A 19391-nucleotide genomic window follows, 5' to 3' on the forward strand; every position below is an offset into this window, starting at 1 on the left:
GTAGCTTGGCAAAAATGGCACTCCCTTTTGTGCGCAGGGGAAGAAGGGGCAAGGCAGGGCTGACGTGCTGACATCTAGTTATGGCTCAAATCACTCACCCATGCTTTTCTTTTGAACTGGCAGCAACATGAAGTTTTACTCCCCAACGGGCAAAGAGCCGGCTTCCTCATCGGGGACGGTGCTGGAGTAGGGAAGGGCCGGACCGTTGCAGGAATCATCTTCGAAAACTACCTGAAGGGGAGGAAGAAATCCTTGTGGTAAGAGTTTTTTTTCCTTTGGCTCCTTCCGCACACGCAGAATGATGCACTTTCAAACTGCTTTCAAAATGCTCTTTGAAACTGTGCGGAATAGCAAAATCCACTTGCAAACAACTGTGGAAGTGGTTTGAAAATGCATTATTCTGCGTGTGCGGAAGGGGCCTTTGAAACTTAAACCAAGCTTCTGCGAAGCCTCTGCTGCTTTTTCCATCTGGAGGTTCTCCAGAGCTCTCGCTTGAATACTTTTAGGAAACAGCGCAAAATACTCTTGTCAACCAATGGGACGGGGCTGGGATTGTTTTAACGTATCGTGTGATCAGGCAGTTGTTTCCCTGAAGCCTTTGCCAGCATCTCCTGCCATTTAAAAGAAGTTGAGGGGGGATATGATTGAAGTCTACAAAATTATGCATGGGGTAGAAAATGTTGACAGAGAGAAATTTTTCTCTCTTTCTCACAATACTAGAACCAGGGGGGCATTCATTGAAAATGCTGGGGGGAAGAATTAGGACTAATAAAAGGAAACACTTCTTCACGCAACGTGTGATTGGTGTTTGGAATATGCTGCCACAGGAGGTGGTGATGGCCACTAACCTGGATAGCTTTAAAAGGGGCTTGGACAGATTTATGGAGGAGAAGTCGATTTATGGCTACCAATCTTGATCCTCTTTGATCTGAGATTGCAAATGCCTCAACAGACCAGGTGATCGGGAGCAACAGCCGCAGAAGGCCATTGCTTTCACCTCCTGCATGTGAGCTCCCCAAGGCACCTGGTGGGCCACTGCGAGTAGCAGAGAGCTGGACTAGATGGACTCTGGTCTGATCCAGCTGGCTTGTTCTTATGTTCTTATGAAAAAGCAGAAGCACCACAGCGTAACCTCAGCAAGGTTCACTGGATGAATGGTGCTTCTTTGGAGGAGCTTTCTCTTGTGTAAATTCCCATCAGTCACTTCATATTAGCATACTTGAATCCCATCCTTCCTCCAAGCATCCCGGGGCGATGTACGAACCTCCATTTTATCCTCACAATGGGTTAGAATTCAAAATGACCAGGCCAGATGAGAGAGCTGGGCCAAAACTAACAAAATGAATTTCAATAGAGATAAATGGAAGATACTACACTTAGGCATAAAAACTGAAACGCACAGATGCAGGACGGGTGAAACCTAGCTTGACATCAGTATATGTGAAAGGGATCTGGGAGTCTTAGTAGACCACAAACTGAACATGAGTCAGCAGTGCGATTCTGAGCTGCATCAATAGGAGTATAGTGTCTCTAGATCGGGGGTCTTCAAACTATGGCCCTCCAGATGTTCATGGACTACAATTCTTATCAGCCCCTGCCAGCATGGCCAAGTGGCAGGGATGATGGGAATTGTAGTCCATGAACATCTGGAGGGCCATAGTTTGAAGACCCCTGCTCTAGATCAAGGGATATAATAGACCAGTGATGGCAAACCTTTTCCAGACCGAGTGCCCAAATAGCAAACCAAAACCCACTTATTTATCGCAAAGTGCCAACACGGCAATTTAACCTGAATACTGACGTTTTAGTTTAGAAAAAACAGTTGGCTCCGAGGCGTGCGTTACTCGTGAGTAAGCTTGGTGGTAGTCGGTGGCTTTGTTTTGAAGCAACCATGCAACGCTTCCAACTGGTGAATCACGACCCTAGGAGGGTTTACTCAGAAGCAAGCCCCATTGCCAGCAACCGAGCTTACTCCCAGGTAAAGGATCGCGCTTTAGTTCTTCACATGAAAATCATTGGGTTTAACAACGCTTAACAGGGTAACCTACACTGCTTCCTCAAAACTTGGCCTTGGGTTTAATGCTAATAATCGAGCCCAGCGGCCCAGGCCAGCCTAGATGTGTGTGTAGGGGGGGGGGCACTCTGTGCGTGCCCACAGAGAGGGCTCTGAGTGTCACCTCTGGCACCCATGCCATAGGTTCGCCACCACTGTAATAGAACCGTTCTATTCTGCATTGGTCAGACCTCACTTGGAATACTGTGTCCAGTTCTGGGCACTGCAATTCAAGAAGGATATTGTCAAGCTGCAACAGTTCCAGAGGGGGGCGACCAAAATGGTAAAAGGTCTGAATTCCATGTCCTGTGAGGAGCGGCTTAAGGAGCTAGTCTGGAGAAGAGAAGATTAAGGGATGACATGATAGCCATGTTTAAATATTTAAAGAGATGTCGTGTCGAAGAGGGAGCTTGTTTTCTGCTGCTCCAGAGACTAGAACAAGGAGTAATGGATTTAAAGTACGAGAAAAGAGATTCCACCTAAACATTAGGAAGTGTTTCTTGACAGTCAGGGTGGTTCAACAGTGGAATATGCTGCCTCGGAGGGTGGTGCAGTCTCCTTCTTTGGAGGTTTTTAAACAGAGGCTGAATGGCCATCTGTCAAGGGTGCTTTGGTTGTGTGTTCTGGCGTGGCAGGGGGTTGGACTGGGTGGCTCTTGTGGTCTCTTCCAACTCTATGATTCTATGAGTACACAACTGCCCCAAAATCTCACCCAGTGAGCTTTGTAGCGATGTGGGTATTTGGAGCTCAGTCTCTCCAGCCCTCAGTTGACATAATACTGTGCTATGCTGTGTCACCTTTTGAGGTCTCCAAGACCGGCAGCACAGCCAAGATAACCCAGACTACAAGGTAGTTTACTAAGGATGGAGAAACGCCTGGACAGTGCTTTCCTCCAGTGTTTCTGGGTACAGATTTATTTACTGCCTCAGTACCCTGTCTTTCTCCCCATTGGGAACCCAAAGTGGCGTACACCGTTCTCCTCTTCTCCATTTTTGTCCTGACAACAACCTTGTGAGGTAGGATAGGCTGAGAGAGCATGACTGCTCCAAGGTCACCCAGCAAGCTTCCATGGCACGAGAGGGGATTCAAATGTAGGGAAGAGGGTGGAGTTGGGGTGGCCAACCTATGGTGCTCCAGATGTTCATGGACTACAGTTCCCATCAGCTCCTGCCAGCATGGCCAATTGTTTATTATTATTATTTATTTATTTGATTTAATATACCGCCCTATCCCCGAGGGGCTCAGGGCGGTGTTTATGCAGCCAATTGGCCATGGTGGCAAGAGCTGATGGGAATTGTAGTCCATGAACATGTGGAGCACGAAAGGTTGACCACCCCTGGGGTGGAGGATTTGCAAGGGAGAACTGGCAGGGGGAATCGTCATTACGTCGCAGGCATCTCTACCTAAATTCACCTGGCTGTTTTGATTTGTAACATGCGTTTCTGCGCAAACTCACCTGGCCGTTTTGTGTCTCTCCCGTTAGGTTCAGCGCCTCTAACGATCTCAAGTACGATGCTGAGAGGGACTTGAAGGATATTGATGCGCCCAACATTCCTGTTCATGCTTTAAATAAGGTGAGATTTTCCCCCCTCCCTCCCCCGAGCATAATTGGGGGCAGATGGAAGATGAGACCCCCTATTCTGTAATGAAGCGCTGATGGGGCTCTGCAATCAGATACTTACTGAATCTAGCTCCTGTTGTGAAGCTCTTTAGGTCCACCTAGCCCAGTATTTTTCCTCTGACTGGCAGCAGCTTTGCGTGGTCTCGTGGAAAGGCCTTTCTCAACGGGGAGGTGGCTGTGACTTGGCGTAGAAAGACCCGCTTTGCCTGCTGAAAACTCTAGGTTTGATCCCCGGCATCTCCAGTTAAAGAGTTCAGACTTCTGGTGATGCAAAACGCTTCCCTTGAGACCCAGAAGAGCGGCTGCCAGTCAGAGGAGTCCTTGATAGACTAATAGCGTGACTCTGTGAGTCAGTTTCTTATGTTTGACTCCTGCTCTGTGGATCTTTTACACAAGGTTGACACAGACTGATGCCTTCCATCATGGGCTATTGATCAGTCCAGCTTCATGTAGGCTGCTCAAACTGGGATTGGCTCTCTGGCAAGAAAAGTCTTTCCCAGCACCTGCTAACTGAGATCTTTTATCTGGAAATGCCACGGATTGAAGTTGGCTTCTTCTGTGAGCAAAGGAAGTATTCCACAGTTGAGTTATGAGTCTTGTCCAAAGCAAGGCATTGAGTCAATGTGAACCTGCCCTCTGCTTTTTACTGGCGTTTGTTAGCTTCATTCATACTGTGGGCAACAGATCGGAACAAGAGCAGGCAGGTACTGTGGGGTGAAGCCCTCGAGGGGAGGAGCCGAAGCTCTGTAGCAGAGCTCCTGCTTTGCGTGTGGATCCCCGCCTCCTCCTAAAACTCTCGGAAAACTCCCTCTGAAACTCCCAATCAAGACATTTGAGCATTAAAAGAGCACTGTTGGATCAGACCCATGGTCCATCTTGTCCAGCATCCTGTCTCACACAGCAGCCTCCCAGCTCCTCTGGAGGACCAGCAAGAAGGCACAGAGGCCAAGGCCTTCCTGTAATGTCGCCTCCTGGCACTGGGATTCAGGGGCTGCCTGCCTCAGATTGTGGAGGTTCCCGTTAGTCACCATCAGAGTGACTAACCTCACCTACACCTGTACGGCCTATACGGACATGGGATCACCCATCTCCCCAGGCGCATGCCTTTTGGTCACGTGGAACCTGGGGAGAGCAGGAGCAGGCCTGCAGGGATGCCGGGGGCGGGGGGACTCTGTGTCAGGCGGCGGTTGCACCCTGCCTTCCCAAGCTCCCTACAGGGGGGCACAAGGGGACGGGTGCCCAGAGAAAGTGTTGTCCTCGGGCACCATTTCCCCCCGATAACACCTCTGCCTCTCCTCCATGAATCTGGCTAATCCCTCTTAAAACGGTCTCTATTTCTTCTGGCAGAGAGTGCCACAGGTCAATCACCCGCTGTGTAAAGTATTTCCTTTTGCCCATCCTGACTCTGCTGCCCATCAGCTTCATCAGATGCCCCTGACCAGAGAGACCGGCTGCCAGTCAGAGGAGGGGACTCCGAGCTGGCTGGGCTTTCTTGCAGGATGTTTGTGCGTCCCCTTGGGTGTGCAAACCCCAGCCACCAGGCAGTCCTGTTGGTGGTGGCTGGAAAGCCGCTGGGTGCAGCCTCTTTTCCTGTCTTAACTTCCAGTCTTCTCCCTGACCTAGATTAAATACGGCGACACGGCTACCTCGGAAGGAGTCCTATTTGCCACTTACTCTGCCCTGATCGGTGAAAGCCAGGCGGGCGGCCAGCACAGGACCCGGTTGAAACAGATTCTGGATTGGTGCAAAGAGGACTTTGACGGTGTTGTATCCTAACTACTGCTGGGATCTTTCAGGGGGGCCCCCCCCCCCCCCCCGCCTCTGACTCTGTTGCCTTGAGGCAGAAAAATGAGTACAGTACATAGATGTAGATATATATTCCCAGAATGTCAGCAGAATTTGGGTTTCCGAGAATCTTGGGCTTGGTGGTTTTGTTGTGTTTGTTGTTTTTCCTGTTGAAGAAGCAGGTTTCCAGTACTTGTAGATTTTCAGCTGTTCATTACCAGCTAACTAGGATCAATGCAAAATACTGAAAGTGAAAAGACTCCTAAGCGACGAATTAGAATTAATTTGGAGGGGTGGTGGAGAAAGAGAGCCCAGCTTGGTTCTGTTTGTTTTCTGGTGTTGAATTTAAGAGCAGGTGGGCTCTAATCTGGAGAACTGGGTTTGATTTCCAACTCCTCCACTTGAACAGCGGACTCTTATCCGGTGAACTGGATTTGTTTCCCCGCTCGTTCACGCAAAGCCTGCTGGGTTGACCTTGGGCTAGTCACAATTCTCCCTGAACTCTCTCAGCCCCACCTATTTCACAAAGTGTCCATTGTGGGGAGAGGAAGGGAAAAGGAGTTCGTAAACCGCTTTGAAACTCCTTACAGGAGAGAAAGGTGGGGTATAAATCCAAACTCTTCTTCTTAACGCAGTGGTTTGCAACCTTCCTAATGCCGCAATACAGTTCCTCATGTTGTGGTGACCCCCAACCATGAAATTATTTGTGTCTCGGTTCCTAAGATCATCGGAAAGATGTGTTTTTCGATGGTCTTAGGTGACCCCTGTGAAAGGGTCATTCGACCCCCAAAGGGGTCGCGACCCACAGGTTGAGAACCGCTGTCTTAACTGAAGGTGCCAGGGACTGAGCAGGCAAAACAGATGCTCTGCCAACCGAGCGAGGAGCCCCCAGCATTCCAAAATTAACTCTGGGAGTTGCCTCTGTTAAAATATTCATCTCTTGTCTTTCTCTTTGCATGGCTGTTTATAGTGATTCAGGTGACCCTTTCCATGCTCTTTCCCGCCCCCCTGTCTGAGATCCCTTAAAACGAAAGCGTCAGGGGCTGATCATAAGAACTCCAGCCTGTGGAGTCGGTGCTCTACCACGAACATCCCCTAAACACACAAATGAAGCTTTCAAAGTCAGACCACTGATCTTTGTAGCTGAGCTCAGGGCCTGGGACAGAGATGGGTCCTTTTAACTGGAGATGCTAGGGCAGTGATGGCGAACCTTTTTGAGACTGAGTGCCCAAATTGCAACCCAAACCCCACTTATTTATTGCAAAGTGCCAACCCGGCATTTTAACCTGAATGGTGAGGTTTTAGTTCAGAAAAAAAAAACGTTGGTTCCTTTTCCTCTGCCCCACCTGCTCGAGCAGGGGCCAGCCTGCTGTAGCCTCCAGCAAGTCCCATGCGTACTGCTCTGTGCCTCTCTAGCATCTCTGCCTCCTCTGCGCCCCCCCCCCCTCGGGCAGCAGCCACCTGGAGCACAGGCACCAGGCCTGCCAGCCGAGTCCTCCCTGCTCACCGTGGTGCATGCACATCGTGCTCAGCGGCCCAGGCCAGCCTAGATGTGTATGTGTGTGGGGGTGATTTTCCGTTCCCCACACGACGAACTCTGTGTGTGCGTGTCCACAGAGAGGGTTCCGAGTGCCACCTCTGGCACCCGTGCCATAGGTTCGCCATCACTGTGCTAGGGGTTTGATCCTGTGGCCTTCGGCATGAAAAACCTCAGCCTCTCCCCCCATGTTTCCAAGCAAGCAAGAAAGCAAGCAATTATTTGAACACAATAAGGCTAGCAGCCATAGCAAGACATTTTTTTGCAGCAAGAGAAAGCTTTGCAGAAACAAACGAAGTTCAACTTGATTTTTGAAGGAACAATCGTATATGTGATTAGCAGCCAATGTTGAAAATGCCACGTGCTCACGAGCCTCTGAAGATTTGTCGAAGCCAGAACATATCCAGAAGCTGGTTCCTTGTGTTGGGTTTTCAATATTAAGCTAATAGCTATCCCTGCGCAGATAAGGGAAGCAGTCGTAGAAATGTTGACTCGTTCTTATGAATGTACTTATTTCTGTACGAGAGAAATACTTGAAGGTGCATTGGGGCTTTACTGATATACAACCCCATAACTGTACGTATTGTAGACTTAGTAAATTTACAAGTTATGCAGTCTGTGATTGCTAGACTGATTATGTGCAAATGATCACTTGCTTGGTAACGTCAGTTGCACACCCCTTTTCTATTGTATATACTATGGATTCTCCCCCAATGTTTAGCATCTGGGTTTTGCCCTCTTGTCCAAAAGGCACCAGTCATAGAATCATAGAGTTGGAAGAGATCCCAAGGGACATTAAGTCCAACCCCCTGCAATGCAGGAACACATAATTAAAGCACTCCTGACAGAGGTCCATCCAGCCTGTCTGTAAAAACCTCCAAAGAAGGAGACTCCACCACACTCCAAGGTAGTACATTCCACTGTCGAACTGCCCTTACTGGAATCTCTTTTCCTTTACCTTGAATCCATTACTCCATGTCCTAGTCTCTGGAGCAACAGAAAACAAGCTTGCTCCCTCGCCAACATGACATCCCTTCAAATATCTAAACATGGCCATCATGTCACCTCTTAACCTTTTCTTCACCAAACTAAACATACCCAGCTATCTAAGTCTCTCGTCATAGGGCATGGATTCCAGACCTTTTACCATTTTGGTTGCCCTCCTCTGGACCCATTCCAGCTTGTCAATATCCTCCTTGAATTGTGGTGCCCAGAACTGTACACAGTATTCCAGGTGAGATCTAACCAATGCAGGATAGAGAAGTTAGTCCTTTTGAAGACTGGTTTTCCCCTTTTGCCTCCCAGTGCCTGCACACCATTGTCTCCTTAACTCGCCCTCCCCCACCCTTCCAGATTGTGTTTGATGAATGCCACAAAGCCAAAAATGCCAGCTCCACCAAGATGGGCAAAGCAGTATTGGACCTGCAGAACAAACTGCCTCTTGCGAGGGTGGTCTATGCCAGTGCCACAGGTAAGAGCCGATTTTCACCCAGTGGGGTGGGTGTACGTAGCTGGACTCAAGCCTTTTGGGGGTGAGGGGTGGGAGCAGAGCTTGTCTGTTCTATGCTGCCTGTGGAATAGCCCACTTTTGAAATCCCAAATTCTGGTGGAAACGTGGGGGCAGGCAGAGCTCAAGAAAATGGGGTTTGTGCTGACTCCTGAGGCCGAGCTGACTAGGGCTTGGTGGAAAGGAATTTGGGGCAGTGCCAGTGGTGGGATCCAAAAATTTTAGTAACAGGTTCCCATGGTGGTGGGATTCAAACAGTGGCGTGAAGGCCACTGGGCTAAGGGCACACGGGCGTATCGGCATTCCAAGGGGGCATTAATAATTTCTCTGTTACTGTAAAAAACTCTTACTGTTAAAAAAAGTTCCTAATTTCCAGCTGGTATCTTTCTGTCCATAATTGAAACTCATTATAGCAAGTCCTATCGTCTACTGCCAACAGAAACAACTACTTCTGCTCGAATTGACTGCCTGTCAAATACTTAATACTTTCAAATACTTCATTTTGTTTCTAGAAATCAAAAGAAGGATACTTTCCTGAAACAAGGAACTTTTACCATATTTCTAAAACATGTTTTAAAAACAGCCCAACAGGGAGAATTATCCCGTTTTCTCCCTTCGCTAACCAGCCACCCAGGAAACAACAGGACTTGATGATTTTTGGACCTGATGGAATTTCTAACGGAAAAGCGGACCCAATTAGTAACCCCCTCTCGGCACACACAAATAATTAGTAACCCACTCTCGGGAACTGGTGAGAACCTGCTGGATCCCACCTCTGGGCAGTACGTTCGGGTTTTGTGACATTCCCTTAATCTGTGTGTGCCAGGGAATTAGCGGAAAAAGAAAGGCAGCAGCCATGAAAACGAACAGCTCTTGTCCCTTGTTTTTCTGGCAGCTAGTTCCAAGATCCCCACCTGGCCTCAGCCAATACTTTTCTGACCTAGTCAGTGGTCAGTCCTACCTACCTGAATCAGATGCCCTGCACAGGCCGGATATAGGCAAAAAAGAAACCGGCTTTAGCAAGGGCAGAAGTGCAGCCTCTTCATTCTTCCCTAGAAACCCCGGGAGGCAGGCCTGTGTAGGACTTTGGCCCTTTCCTGGTGTCTAGCAACTACAGAACGGGTTGCTTCAGTGTGTCTATTATTATTATTATTATTATTATTATTATTATTATTATTATTATTATTATTATTAATAATAATAATAATAATAATAATAATAATAATAATAATAATAATAATAATAATAATAATAAAATTAGTATACCGCCCTATCCCCGAAGGGCTCAGGGCGGTGTACAGATAAAACATCAGCTAAAAACATACATATAATTAAAACAACAGGGAGTAGGGCTCGGAGTCACGGGCTCAGATTTTTTTCTTAGGTCCTCTCAATAGATTAAAAAAAACAGGCACAACAATAGGCATTCCAACGAAGCAGTAATGAGTAATCCAAGTATAAATAAACGCTGAGTGTTTTGTGCCATAGTATTTACTCTTTGTTACATGCTTGTAACAGTCCGATGCCGTTAAAAACACAGACAGACATGCAAATCCCGGCCAGAAAATCGCTGCCTGATTTTCTCGACGCATTAAATGCAGAGAAAGAGAAAATGGAAAAAAGAAAGGCGATCGCAGCAGGGAAGAAAGTGTCTGCTCCGTTGCGTGGAAGCATTTGGCACTGTGCAGGTCAGAAGCCCAGTTCAAACTACCCTGTTTCCCCGAATATAAGACATCCCCTAAAAATAAGACATAGTAGAGGTTTTGCTGAAGTGCGAAATATAAGGCATCCCCCAAAAGTAAGACATCGTAAAGTTTTTGTTTGGAAGCATGCCCGACGAACAGAACACAGAAAAATAAGACATCCCCTGAAAATAAGACATAGCGCATCTTTGGGAGCAAAAATTAATATAAGACGCTGTCTTATATTCGGGGAAACACGGTACATGCAAAACTGTGGCGTATTTCTTAGGTCTGGTTCGCTTGCAACCCAGGCTTTGGCTTAGAGGCCGTCAATCAAATCTCAGCTCGTTTTGACCAATGCCATCCAGGCCTTTTTTCGTTCTGTCTGGGCAGCCTCTGTTGCGGCCAGGAGGTCACCAGGCAGCAAACCAGGGTGTCTATGTGCGTACATCGAATGAAGCCACAGTAAAGGCTGACTGAGAGCCATGCAACCAACTAGCAGAAGGGAGGAGTGGATTTTTAGAGGCCCCAGTTCCCGTGATTGTCTCCGTCTTCCTCCATGGCTACATCTTCTGTGTTTTTTCTCCCCCTGTTTCCGACAGGTGCCTCCGAGCCAAAGAACATGATCTACATGAGCCGGCTGGGGATTTGGGGGGAAGGCACGCCGTTTCAATCATTTGATGAATTCCTCCACGCCATTGAGAAGCGGTACGTTGGGATAGCTGTTCTGTATCCCTTCCCTGTCTTTGATGCTGATCTTACGGCAGCATTTGAGGGATTAATTTCACTTTGCTGATCAAACACCCCCTACCCCGGGTCCAGTCCAGCAGAGTTCTCAACCAGCCAAGAAACGGCCTGCGTCTCTGACTTTTTAAAGCCTATGGGCACATTGGGAATTTTGACACGGCCTGGTGAGCGCAGCCACAAAATGGCTACTGCAAAACGGCTATTGCATTTTATGGTTGACCATAACTCTGAAGATCCTAGTACTGCGATCGTAGCTGTTGCCGAAGCCACATTTTAAAAAGTCTGCACAGCCAATCAGAAGCCTTGCCAGGCAAAAGGCCTACCTGGCCCCACCCACTTCCTAAAAACACCTAGAAGGTGCTGTAAAAAGGTGTTGGTGGGTGCTATAGTGCCCATTGGCACCACGTTGGGGGACCCTGGTGTATGCCATCAGTTCCTCCTCTGCTCTCATTTTTCGGGTAGCCATTCGGGAGCAGCAGTGATGTAGTGGTTAAGAGCAGGTGCATTCTAATCTGGAGGAACCTGGTTTGATTCCCATCTCTGCTGCCTGAGCTATGGAGGCTTATCTGGGGAATTCAGATTAGCCTGTGCACTCCCCCACACGCCAGCTGGGTGACCTTGGGCTAGTCACAGTTCTTCGGAACTCTCTCAGCCCCACCCACCTCACAGGGTTTTGTTCTTGGGGAGGGGGAAGGGAAAGGAGTTTGTAAACCCCTTAGAGTCTCCTTACAGGAGAGAAAGGGAGTTGGTATAAATCCAAACTCCTCTTCTTCTTCTCCCCCAGTGCCAGAAGGATTTTCCCTCTTCCCTTGTGAAAATCTGAAAGGGACCTGAGATTTAGGGTTGGGCCCAGGAAGGGGATTAGGGTTGCCAGAGGGAGATAAGGGAGGCAGGGACTTACTGTTTGTAGCAGGGGTGATCAGCAAACCCAGCCCAATGACATCACTTCTTCCACGACCTGGAAGAAACATCATCTCAGGAAGGGGGATGCTCTAGCTAGCATTTGTCCCAAACACTGCAGTTTATCCATAAAGCATCCCCAAGCATGACAGCATCACTTCTGGGTTGTTCTGGAAGTGCAGTTATCGCACCAAGGATGCAGGTTGTGCTTCTGTTTCACTATTCTAGCTAGAGTCTCCTCTCAGGTCCCTTTCAGATTTTCACAAGGGAAGAGGGAAAATGCTTCTGGCACAGGGGGAGGAGGAGGAGTTTGGATTCATACCAACTCCCTTTCTCTCCTGTAAGGAGACTCTAAGGGGTTTACAATCTCCTTTCCCTTCCCGCTCCCCAAGAACAAACACCCTGTGAGGTGGGTGGGGCTGAGAGAACTCCGAAGAACTGTGACTAGCCCAAGGTCATCCAGCTGGTGTGTGTGGGAGTGCACAGGCTAATGTAGTTCCCCAGATAAGCCTCCACAACTCAAGTGGCAGAGCGGGGAATCAAACCCGGTTCCTCCAGATTAGAGTGCAGCTGCTCTTAGCCACTACGCCACTGCTGCTCTCAGTGTCATAGCTATCTCCGGACCATTTATCATCCTGTTAATGCCATTCAGTGCACAGTAATGCACAAGAGTAGGGAGTGGACATGATTGCACTGAAATAAGTCCAGGGCAGCTGGGACGTCTGGGGGTCAAGCATGGCAGCGCCATTGTCTGGGCAGAGGGACGGAGGAGAGGTCCTGGGTTTAAGGAGAGCAGGGACCATCTTTGACTGACCAGATCCTCATGCTTCCTGATCAGCCTAGAGGCAAAGGGAACCCTTTGTAAGCCCCTTTGAGTCTCCTACAGGAGAGAAAGGGTTCTTCTTCTTCTTCTTCTTCTTCCCAAAGTTCCACCCCGTCATCCATTCTCATCCGCTTTTGGGGTCTCCCTCCACAGGGGCGTTGGCGCAATGGAAATTGTCGCCATGGACATGAAGGTCAGCGGGATGTACATCGCTCGGCAGCTCAGCTTCTCCGGGGTCACCTTCCGGATAGAAGAGATCCCGCTGGATCCCAAGTACAAGCTTGTCTACAACAGAGCGGCCCAGTTGGTAAGCTGTGGGGGCCCCGCGCTCGTGCTGGGAGCGAAGGCCTTCGAAGGAGCCTCCCCATGGGGAGAGGCGGTGGCTGGGGTTACCAACTCCAAGTCGGGAAATTCCTGGAGATTTGCACATGACAGTTAGGGAGGGTGGGCTTTGGGGAGAGGAGGGGGCTCAATGCAAAAGTATGTGAAAGTTTTAATGGTACAGCCCAGTGGGTCCCAAGCTTTTCCCATTCGAGTTGCCCCTTGGCGACCCATCTCCCCATATTATTGTTGATTTATTGCTATTGTATGAATTTAGTATGGGTAGGTATTGATATGTTTTGTTAGTGGTGCCGTTATTGGTTTAGCACAGGGGTCTGCAACCTGTGGCTCTCCAGATGTTCATGGACATGCTGGCAGGGGCTGATGGGAATTCTAGTCCATGAACATCTGGAGAGCCACAGGTTGCAGACCCCTGGTTTAGCACATTGTTAGACTTGATATGTTTAAGTCGCCATCAGTAATGTGATCTTTATTATTAGTTTTATGTATTTTATCAGTACTATTCTGTTATAATGTATCCTGTTTTGTGATGTTAGCCGCCCTGAGCCCTGCAGGGAAAGTGTGGGGTATAAATTGAAGCAAAAATACAAATACAAATGCAGTCTCTTGCCATAGACTCCACCCTCTGAAGCAGCTGTTTTCTCAAGAAGAACTGATCTCTGTTGTCTGGAGTTCAGTTATTATTCCAGGAGGTCTCTAGGCTGAAGAAGAGGAGTTTGGATTTATACCCCGCCTTTCTCTCCTGTAAGGAGTCTCAAGGCGGCTTATAAACGCCTTGCCCTCCCTGCAACAGACGCCTTGTGGGGTAGGCGGGGCTGAGAGAGTTCGGAGAGAACTGTGACTAGCCCAAGGTCACCCAGCAGGCTTCATGTGTAGGAGCAGAGAAACAAACCCGATTCCCCAGATAAGTCCGCTGCTCATGAGGAGGAGTGAGGAATCAAACCCAGTTCTCCAGATTAGAGTCCGCCTGCTCTTAACCACAACAGCACATTGGCTGCACTTACAGACTGGCAACCCTGGCTGTGACTCAGTAGAAGAACTCCTGCGTTGCATGTAGAAGGTGCTAGGTTCCGCACCCAGCGTCTCCACTTAAACCAGTGGCTTAGTGGTTAAGACTGACAGACTCTCATCTGGAGAACCACGTTTGATTCCCCACTGCTCCACGTGAATCCTGCTAGGTGACCTTGGGCTAGTCACAGTTCCCTCTGAACAGCCCCTCATTCCTCACAAGGTGTCTGTTATGGGGAGAGGAACACACTTCCATCAGCGGTGCGGGCCCTGCGGGATCTTAGTGATTCCCGCAGGGCCTGTAAGACCGAATTGTTCCACCGGGCTTTTGGGGAGGCCAGACGCAGATTGGATGTCCCTGTGTTGCGTTCTGTACCATCATTGGCACTACCGGTGTGACATCTTTCGGTATTGTCTGTCCCCTCCCGGCCTTGGGACTGGGAGCCATCATTAGTATTATTAATATTGTTTGACTGGGTTTTAGAATGCTGCTTATTCTGAGTTATGTATTTTAACTATTTATCACTTATTTATTGTGCACATTGTTTCAGTTGTGATTTTGTTGTACACCACCCAGAGCCCTTCGGGGGTGGGCGGTTTATCAAATGTAATTAATAGCAACAACAGCAGTGGTGCCACCGCACGTGGAGTGCTGTGTCCAGTTCTGGTCGCCACATCTCAAAAAGGATATTGAGGAGATAGAAAAAGTGCAGAGAAGGGCAACAAGGATGATTGAGGGACTGGAGCACCTTCCCTATGAGGAGAGGCTGCAGCGTTTGGGACTCTTTAGTTTGGAGAGGAGACGTCTGAGGGGGGAAATGATTGAAGCCTATAAAATTATGCATGGGGTAGAAAATGTCGACAGAGAGAAATTTTTCTCTCTTTCTCACAATACTAGAACCAGGGGGCATTCGTTGAAAATGCTGGGGGGAAGAATTAGGACTAATAAAAGGAAACACTTCTTCACACAACGTGTGGTTGGTGTTTGGAATATGCTGCCACAGGAGGTGGTGATGGCCACTAACCTGGATAGCTTTAAAAGGGGCTTGGACAGATTTATGGAGGAGAAGTCTATTTATGGCTACCAATCTTGATCCTCTTTGATCTGCGATTGCAAATGCCTTAACAGACCAGGTGATCGGGAGCAACAGCCGCAGAAGGCCATTGCTTTCACCTCCTGCATGTGAGCTCCCAAAGGCACCTGGTGGGCCACTGCGAGTAGCAGAGAGCTGGACTAGATGGACTCTGGTCTGATCCAGCTGGCTTGTTCTTATGTTCTTATGTTCTTAACAACAACAACAGCAACAACAGCAACAACAACAACAAATAATAGTAATAGTAATAGTAATAGTAATAATAATAATAATAATAATAATAATAATAATAATAATAATAATAATAATAATAATAATAATAATAATTGGATCATCAAATGTCTGGATGTCATTGGGGTTTGTGAAAATATTAGCAAGTTTACTCAAAATGCAATGAAACACTGGAAAACTGAGTTGTTCGTGGGCAACCAAAGCTACGGAACTGTCAACATCAAGAGAGGAATTTTCCAGGGTGACTCACTGTCACCATTGTTGTTCATCATTGCAATGATCCCACTGTCAACAATTCTACAAAAACAAACCTGGGCTATCAAACTGCAAGAAATTCACCAAAATTTCCCACTTGCTGTACATGGATGATCTAAAGCTTTATGGAAAATCAGAAACTGAAATTCAGTCACTGACCAACACAGTCAGAATCTTCAGCAATGACATTAGTATGGAGTTCGGCTTGGACAAATGCGCCACAGTGGCATTGAAGAAAGGGAAAATTACTGACAGTAAGGGCATAGAGATGCCTAATGGAAAACCATAAAGTGCAATCAACCTGAATCCTATAAATACCTGGGAATACTACAGCTGGACAACATCAAGCATGGACATGTGAAAAATGTGGTCAGCAGAGAATATGTCCAAAGGGTCAGAAAAATTTTGAAGAGCAAATTAAACGGTGGGAATACGATCAAGGCTATCAACACCTGGGCCATACCCGTCATCAGATACACTGCTGGAATTGTGAACTGGACGCAAGCAGAGCTGGATGATCTGGACAGAAAAACAAGAAAACTGATGACAATCCACTACTCATTACACCCGCGAGTGATGTTGACAGACTTAACCTACCCAGAAAATAAGGAGGTAGAGGGCTTCTGCAAGTCAAACAAACGGGGGAAGGAGAGAAACATGCAGTGGCAGATTATGTGAAAAACAGTGAAGAACCAACATTGATGGAAGTCAACAGCAGAACACTACTCAAGTGCAAAAGACAAAGAGTGAATAATCAGAAAATACACTGCAAAGCAGAAGAGAAAACTGGCAAAAGAAGGCTCTCCATGGACAGTTCCTAGAAAAAATTGAGGACAAAATTGACAAGGAAAAAACCTGGTTGTGGCTCACAAATGGAACTTTGAAAAAGGAGACTGAGAGCTTGATTCTTGCAGCCCAAGAACAAGCAATTCGAACAAACGCCATCAAAGCCAGAATTGAAAAGTCAACTACAGATCCCAAGTGCAGACTCTGCAAGGAAGCAGACAAAACAATAGATCACATACTTAGCTGCTGCAAGAAGATCGCGCAGACGGACTACAAGCAGAGGCATAATACCGTTGCTCAGATGATTCACTGGAACTTGTGCCACAACTACCATCTGCCTGTGACAAAGAACTGGTGGAATCACAAACCTGAAAAGGTCACTGAAAATGAACACGTAAAACTACTCTGGGACTTCCGAATTCAGACTGACAAAGTTTTAGAACACAATACTCCTGACCTCACGATTGTGGAAAAAAGAAAGTGTGGATAGTTGATGTTGCAATTCCTGGTGACAGCAGGATTGATGAGAAGCAACTGGAAAAACTTACACGATACGAGGATTTAAGGATTGAACTACAAAGACTCTGGCACAAACCAGTACAGGTGGTCCCAGTGGTGATCGGCACACTGGGTGCAGTGCCTAAAGATCTTGAACGGCACTTAAAAACAATTGGCGCTGACAAAATCACCATATGTCAGCTGCAAAAGGCCACCCTACTCGGCTCTGCACGCATTATTCGTCGATACATCACACAGTCCTAGATGCTTGGGAAGTGTCCGACGTGTGATGTAATACAAAATCCAGCATATTGATCTTGTTTGCTGTGTATAACTGTTTTATAATAATAATAATAATAATAATAATAATAATAATAATAATAATAATAATAATAATAATAATAATAATAATAATAATAATAATAATAATAATAATAATAATAATAATAATAATAGAGGAAGGGAAGGAGTTTACAGACCACTTTGAGAAAGGGGAGCATAAATCCAAACTCCTCTTATTCTTCACAGAGGATTCCAGGAAGTTGTTGCTTCCTCTCTGGCCTGTGACGGTGGCTTTCTCCGTCTTCCTATTTTTTAAAAGCTCCCCAAAACATTTAAATCCCCACTTCCCCTCCCAGTTCACGTGAGTGTGCCACACCTTGTCTGAATTTAAAATGAGCTTGAAATTCTGAGATGTCCAATCTCAGGACCTGCAAAGGTATTTTTCCCCTTCCTTGGACAATCCTCACCCTCTGTGATCCTGATGTCTGAATGTAAGAGCTGCAGTGCCTGGAGCAGTGGTAGGATCCAAAAATTTTAATAACAGGTTCCGATGGTGGTGGGATTCAAACAGTGGCGCCGCCGCACACACGCACCTCCAATCCCTATTGGGCAGGGAGGTTGCTTTAGAAACCCCTTCTCGGCACTCAGAAAAAATTAGTAACCACTTCTAGAGAAGTGGTGAGAACTGGTTGGATCCCACCTCTGGCCTGGAGGTAGAGCTGCGTGTAGCCCCCCCCCCCTCAGAGTTTGTGGTCCAGGGCACCTGCCCCATTTGCTCATTGGTTAGGACCGCTCCTGCGATCACGCACGCAGCCTAAATTGAACTCAGATCTGTAGGTAATTTTCAGAAATATGAAGAATCTGCTACCGTTGCTCTCTGCTTTTTCCCTCTGCAGTGGGCGGAAGCCCTGGTGGTTTTTCAGCAGGCCGCAGACCTGATCGGCTTGGAGTCCCGGAAATCTTTGTGGGGGCAGTTCTGGTCGGCTCATCAGCGCTTCTTCAAGTACCTGTGCATAGCTGCAAAGGTCCGGCGCCTTGTTGAGCTGGCCAAAGAGGAGCTCAGCAAAGACAAGGTGAGTGGATTCCGCAGGACTTGTGCCCGAGAGCGCCCTGCTGGTTGTGCATTATTGGTTTGCAATAATGGATATAAATTATGGACGGAAAAGTACCAGCTTGACATTAGGAATATATATATATATTATAGTGAGTAGTTCAGCAGTAGAATCGCCTGTCTAGGGAGTTGGCGAGCCCCTCCCCCCTCACTGGCAGACTTTAAGCAGCAGCAGGACAAACGCTTGTCAGAGATGAGCTAGACTGATCCTGCATTGAATAGGGGGTGGGGCTAGATAGAATCATAGAGTTGGAAGAGACCCCAAGGGCCATCAAGTCCAATCCCCTGCAATGCAGAAACACACAGATCGCCTGTATGACCCCTTCCAACTCTATGATTCTGTGGGTATGCTTGACTGGCAGTGGGTTAAAACAGTCACAGAAGCAGCTGTTGCCTGGATTCTTGTGGGTGACCGTCCCCACCATACTCCCCGGTAGTTTTAAATTGAACACCCATATCAGGGGAGAAGGAGCCCAGAAAAGCACAGAGAGGTCACCTTTAATTTCAACATTGGGAAGTTCCAAGTCAGAGTTACATGGTGGGTCACAACCCTCCAGTTGTCTGGAGATGTGTCCGGCTTTTTTGGTGGAACCCTCTGTGGAGTGAGGTCTGGTGGAACCCTCTGTGGAGTGAGACCACGACCCTGTGGGATCTAATGCAATTCTGCAGGGCCTGTAAGACAGAGCTGTTGCACCAGGTTGAGTCAGCTGTCGTTTGTTACCATTTTGGCGTCCCTCTTTCTCTTTCCCACCTTTTACTTCCTTCCTGGATTCTGTTTTTTATTGTCATTAAATCGCCATCTGGTTTTTAGATAGATTTAGGTATGGTTTTTTTTCATACATAAGCCTTTATTGGCATAGTCAGAAAAAAGTTACATGAATTGGGAACAATTGCATTGATACATGATAGATAAAAGGCCCCACGGGGAGCACAACAAATACGTTCTACTGGGAACTCTCAACTATCTCCGCAATGAAATTGGCGATCTCTTCACAAAGACCGGGGTCCGAGTTGTTTAACAATAGAGATAACCTGGTCAGATCAGGCAGCCCAGATTGGGGAAAAAAATGTAGGTTGGTATATTTAGATCTGATGTTATCAAATCTGGTGCAGTGCAAGAGTTGGTGAG

At 47.4% G+C, this 19391-nt stretch overlaps 1 protein-coding gene across 1 annotated transcript in view; it reads left to right on the plus strand.

Annotated features, from left to right (window-relative positions):
• The window catches only part of SBNO2 (strawberry notch homolog 2), a 126890-nt gene that overhangs the window by 77389 nt on the left and 30110 nt on the right, over positions 1-19391 (plus strand). The window contains 7 exon segments of the mRNA XM_048497659.1: positions 124-257; positions 3537-3627; positions 5298-5441; positions 8350-8467; positions 10788-10893; positions 12809-12962; positions 18048-18224. Of these exon segments, the coding sequence (XP_048353616.1) occupies positions 124-257; positions 3537-3627; positions 5298-5441; positions 8350-8467; positions 10788-10893; positions 12809-12962; positions 18048-18224 (924 nt within the window).

The sequence above is a fragment of the Sphaerodactylus townsendi genome, linkage group LG05, assembly GCF_021028975.2.
Source record: "Sphaerodactylus townsendi isolate TG3544 linkage group LG05, MPM_Stown_v2.3, whole genome shotgun sequence".
NCBI classification, from domain to species: Eukaryota; Metazoa; Chordata; class Lepidosauria; order Squamata; family Sphaerodactylidae; genus Sphaerodactylus; species Sphaerodactylus townsendi.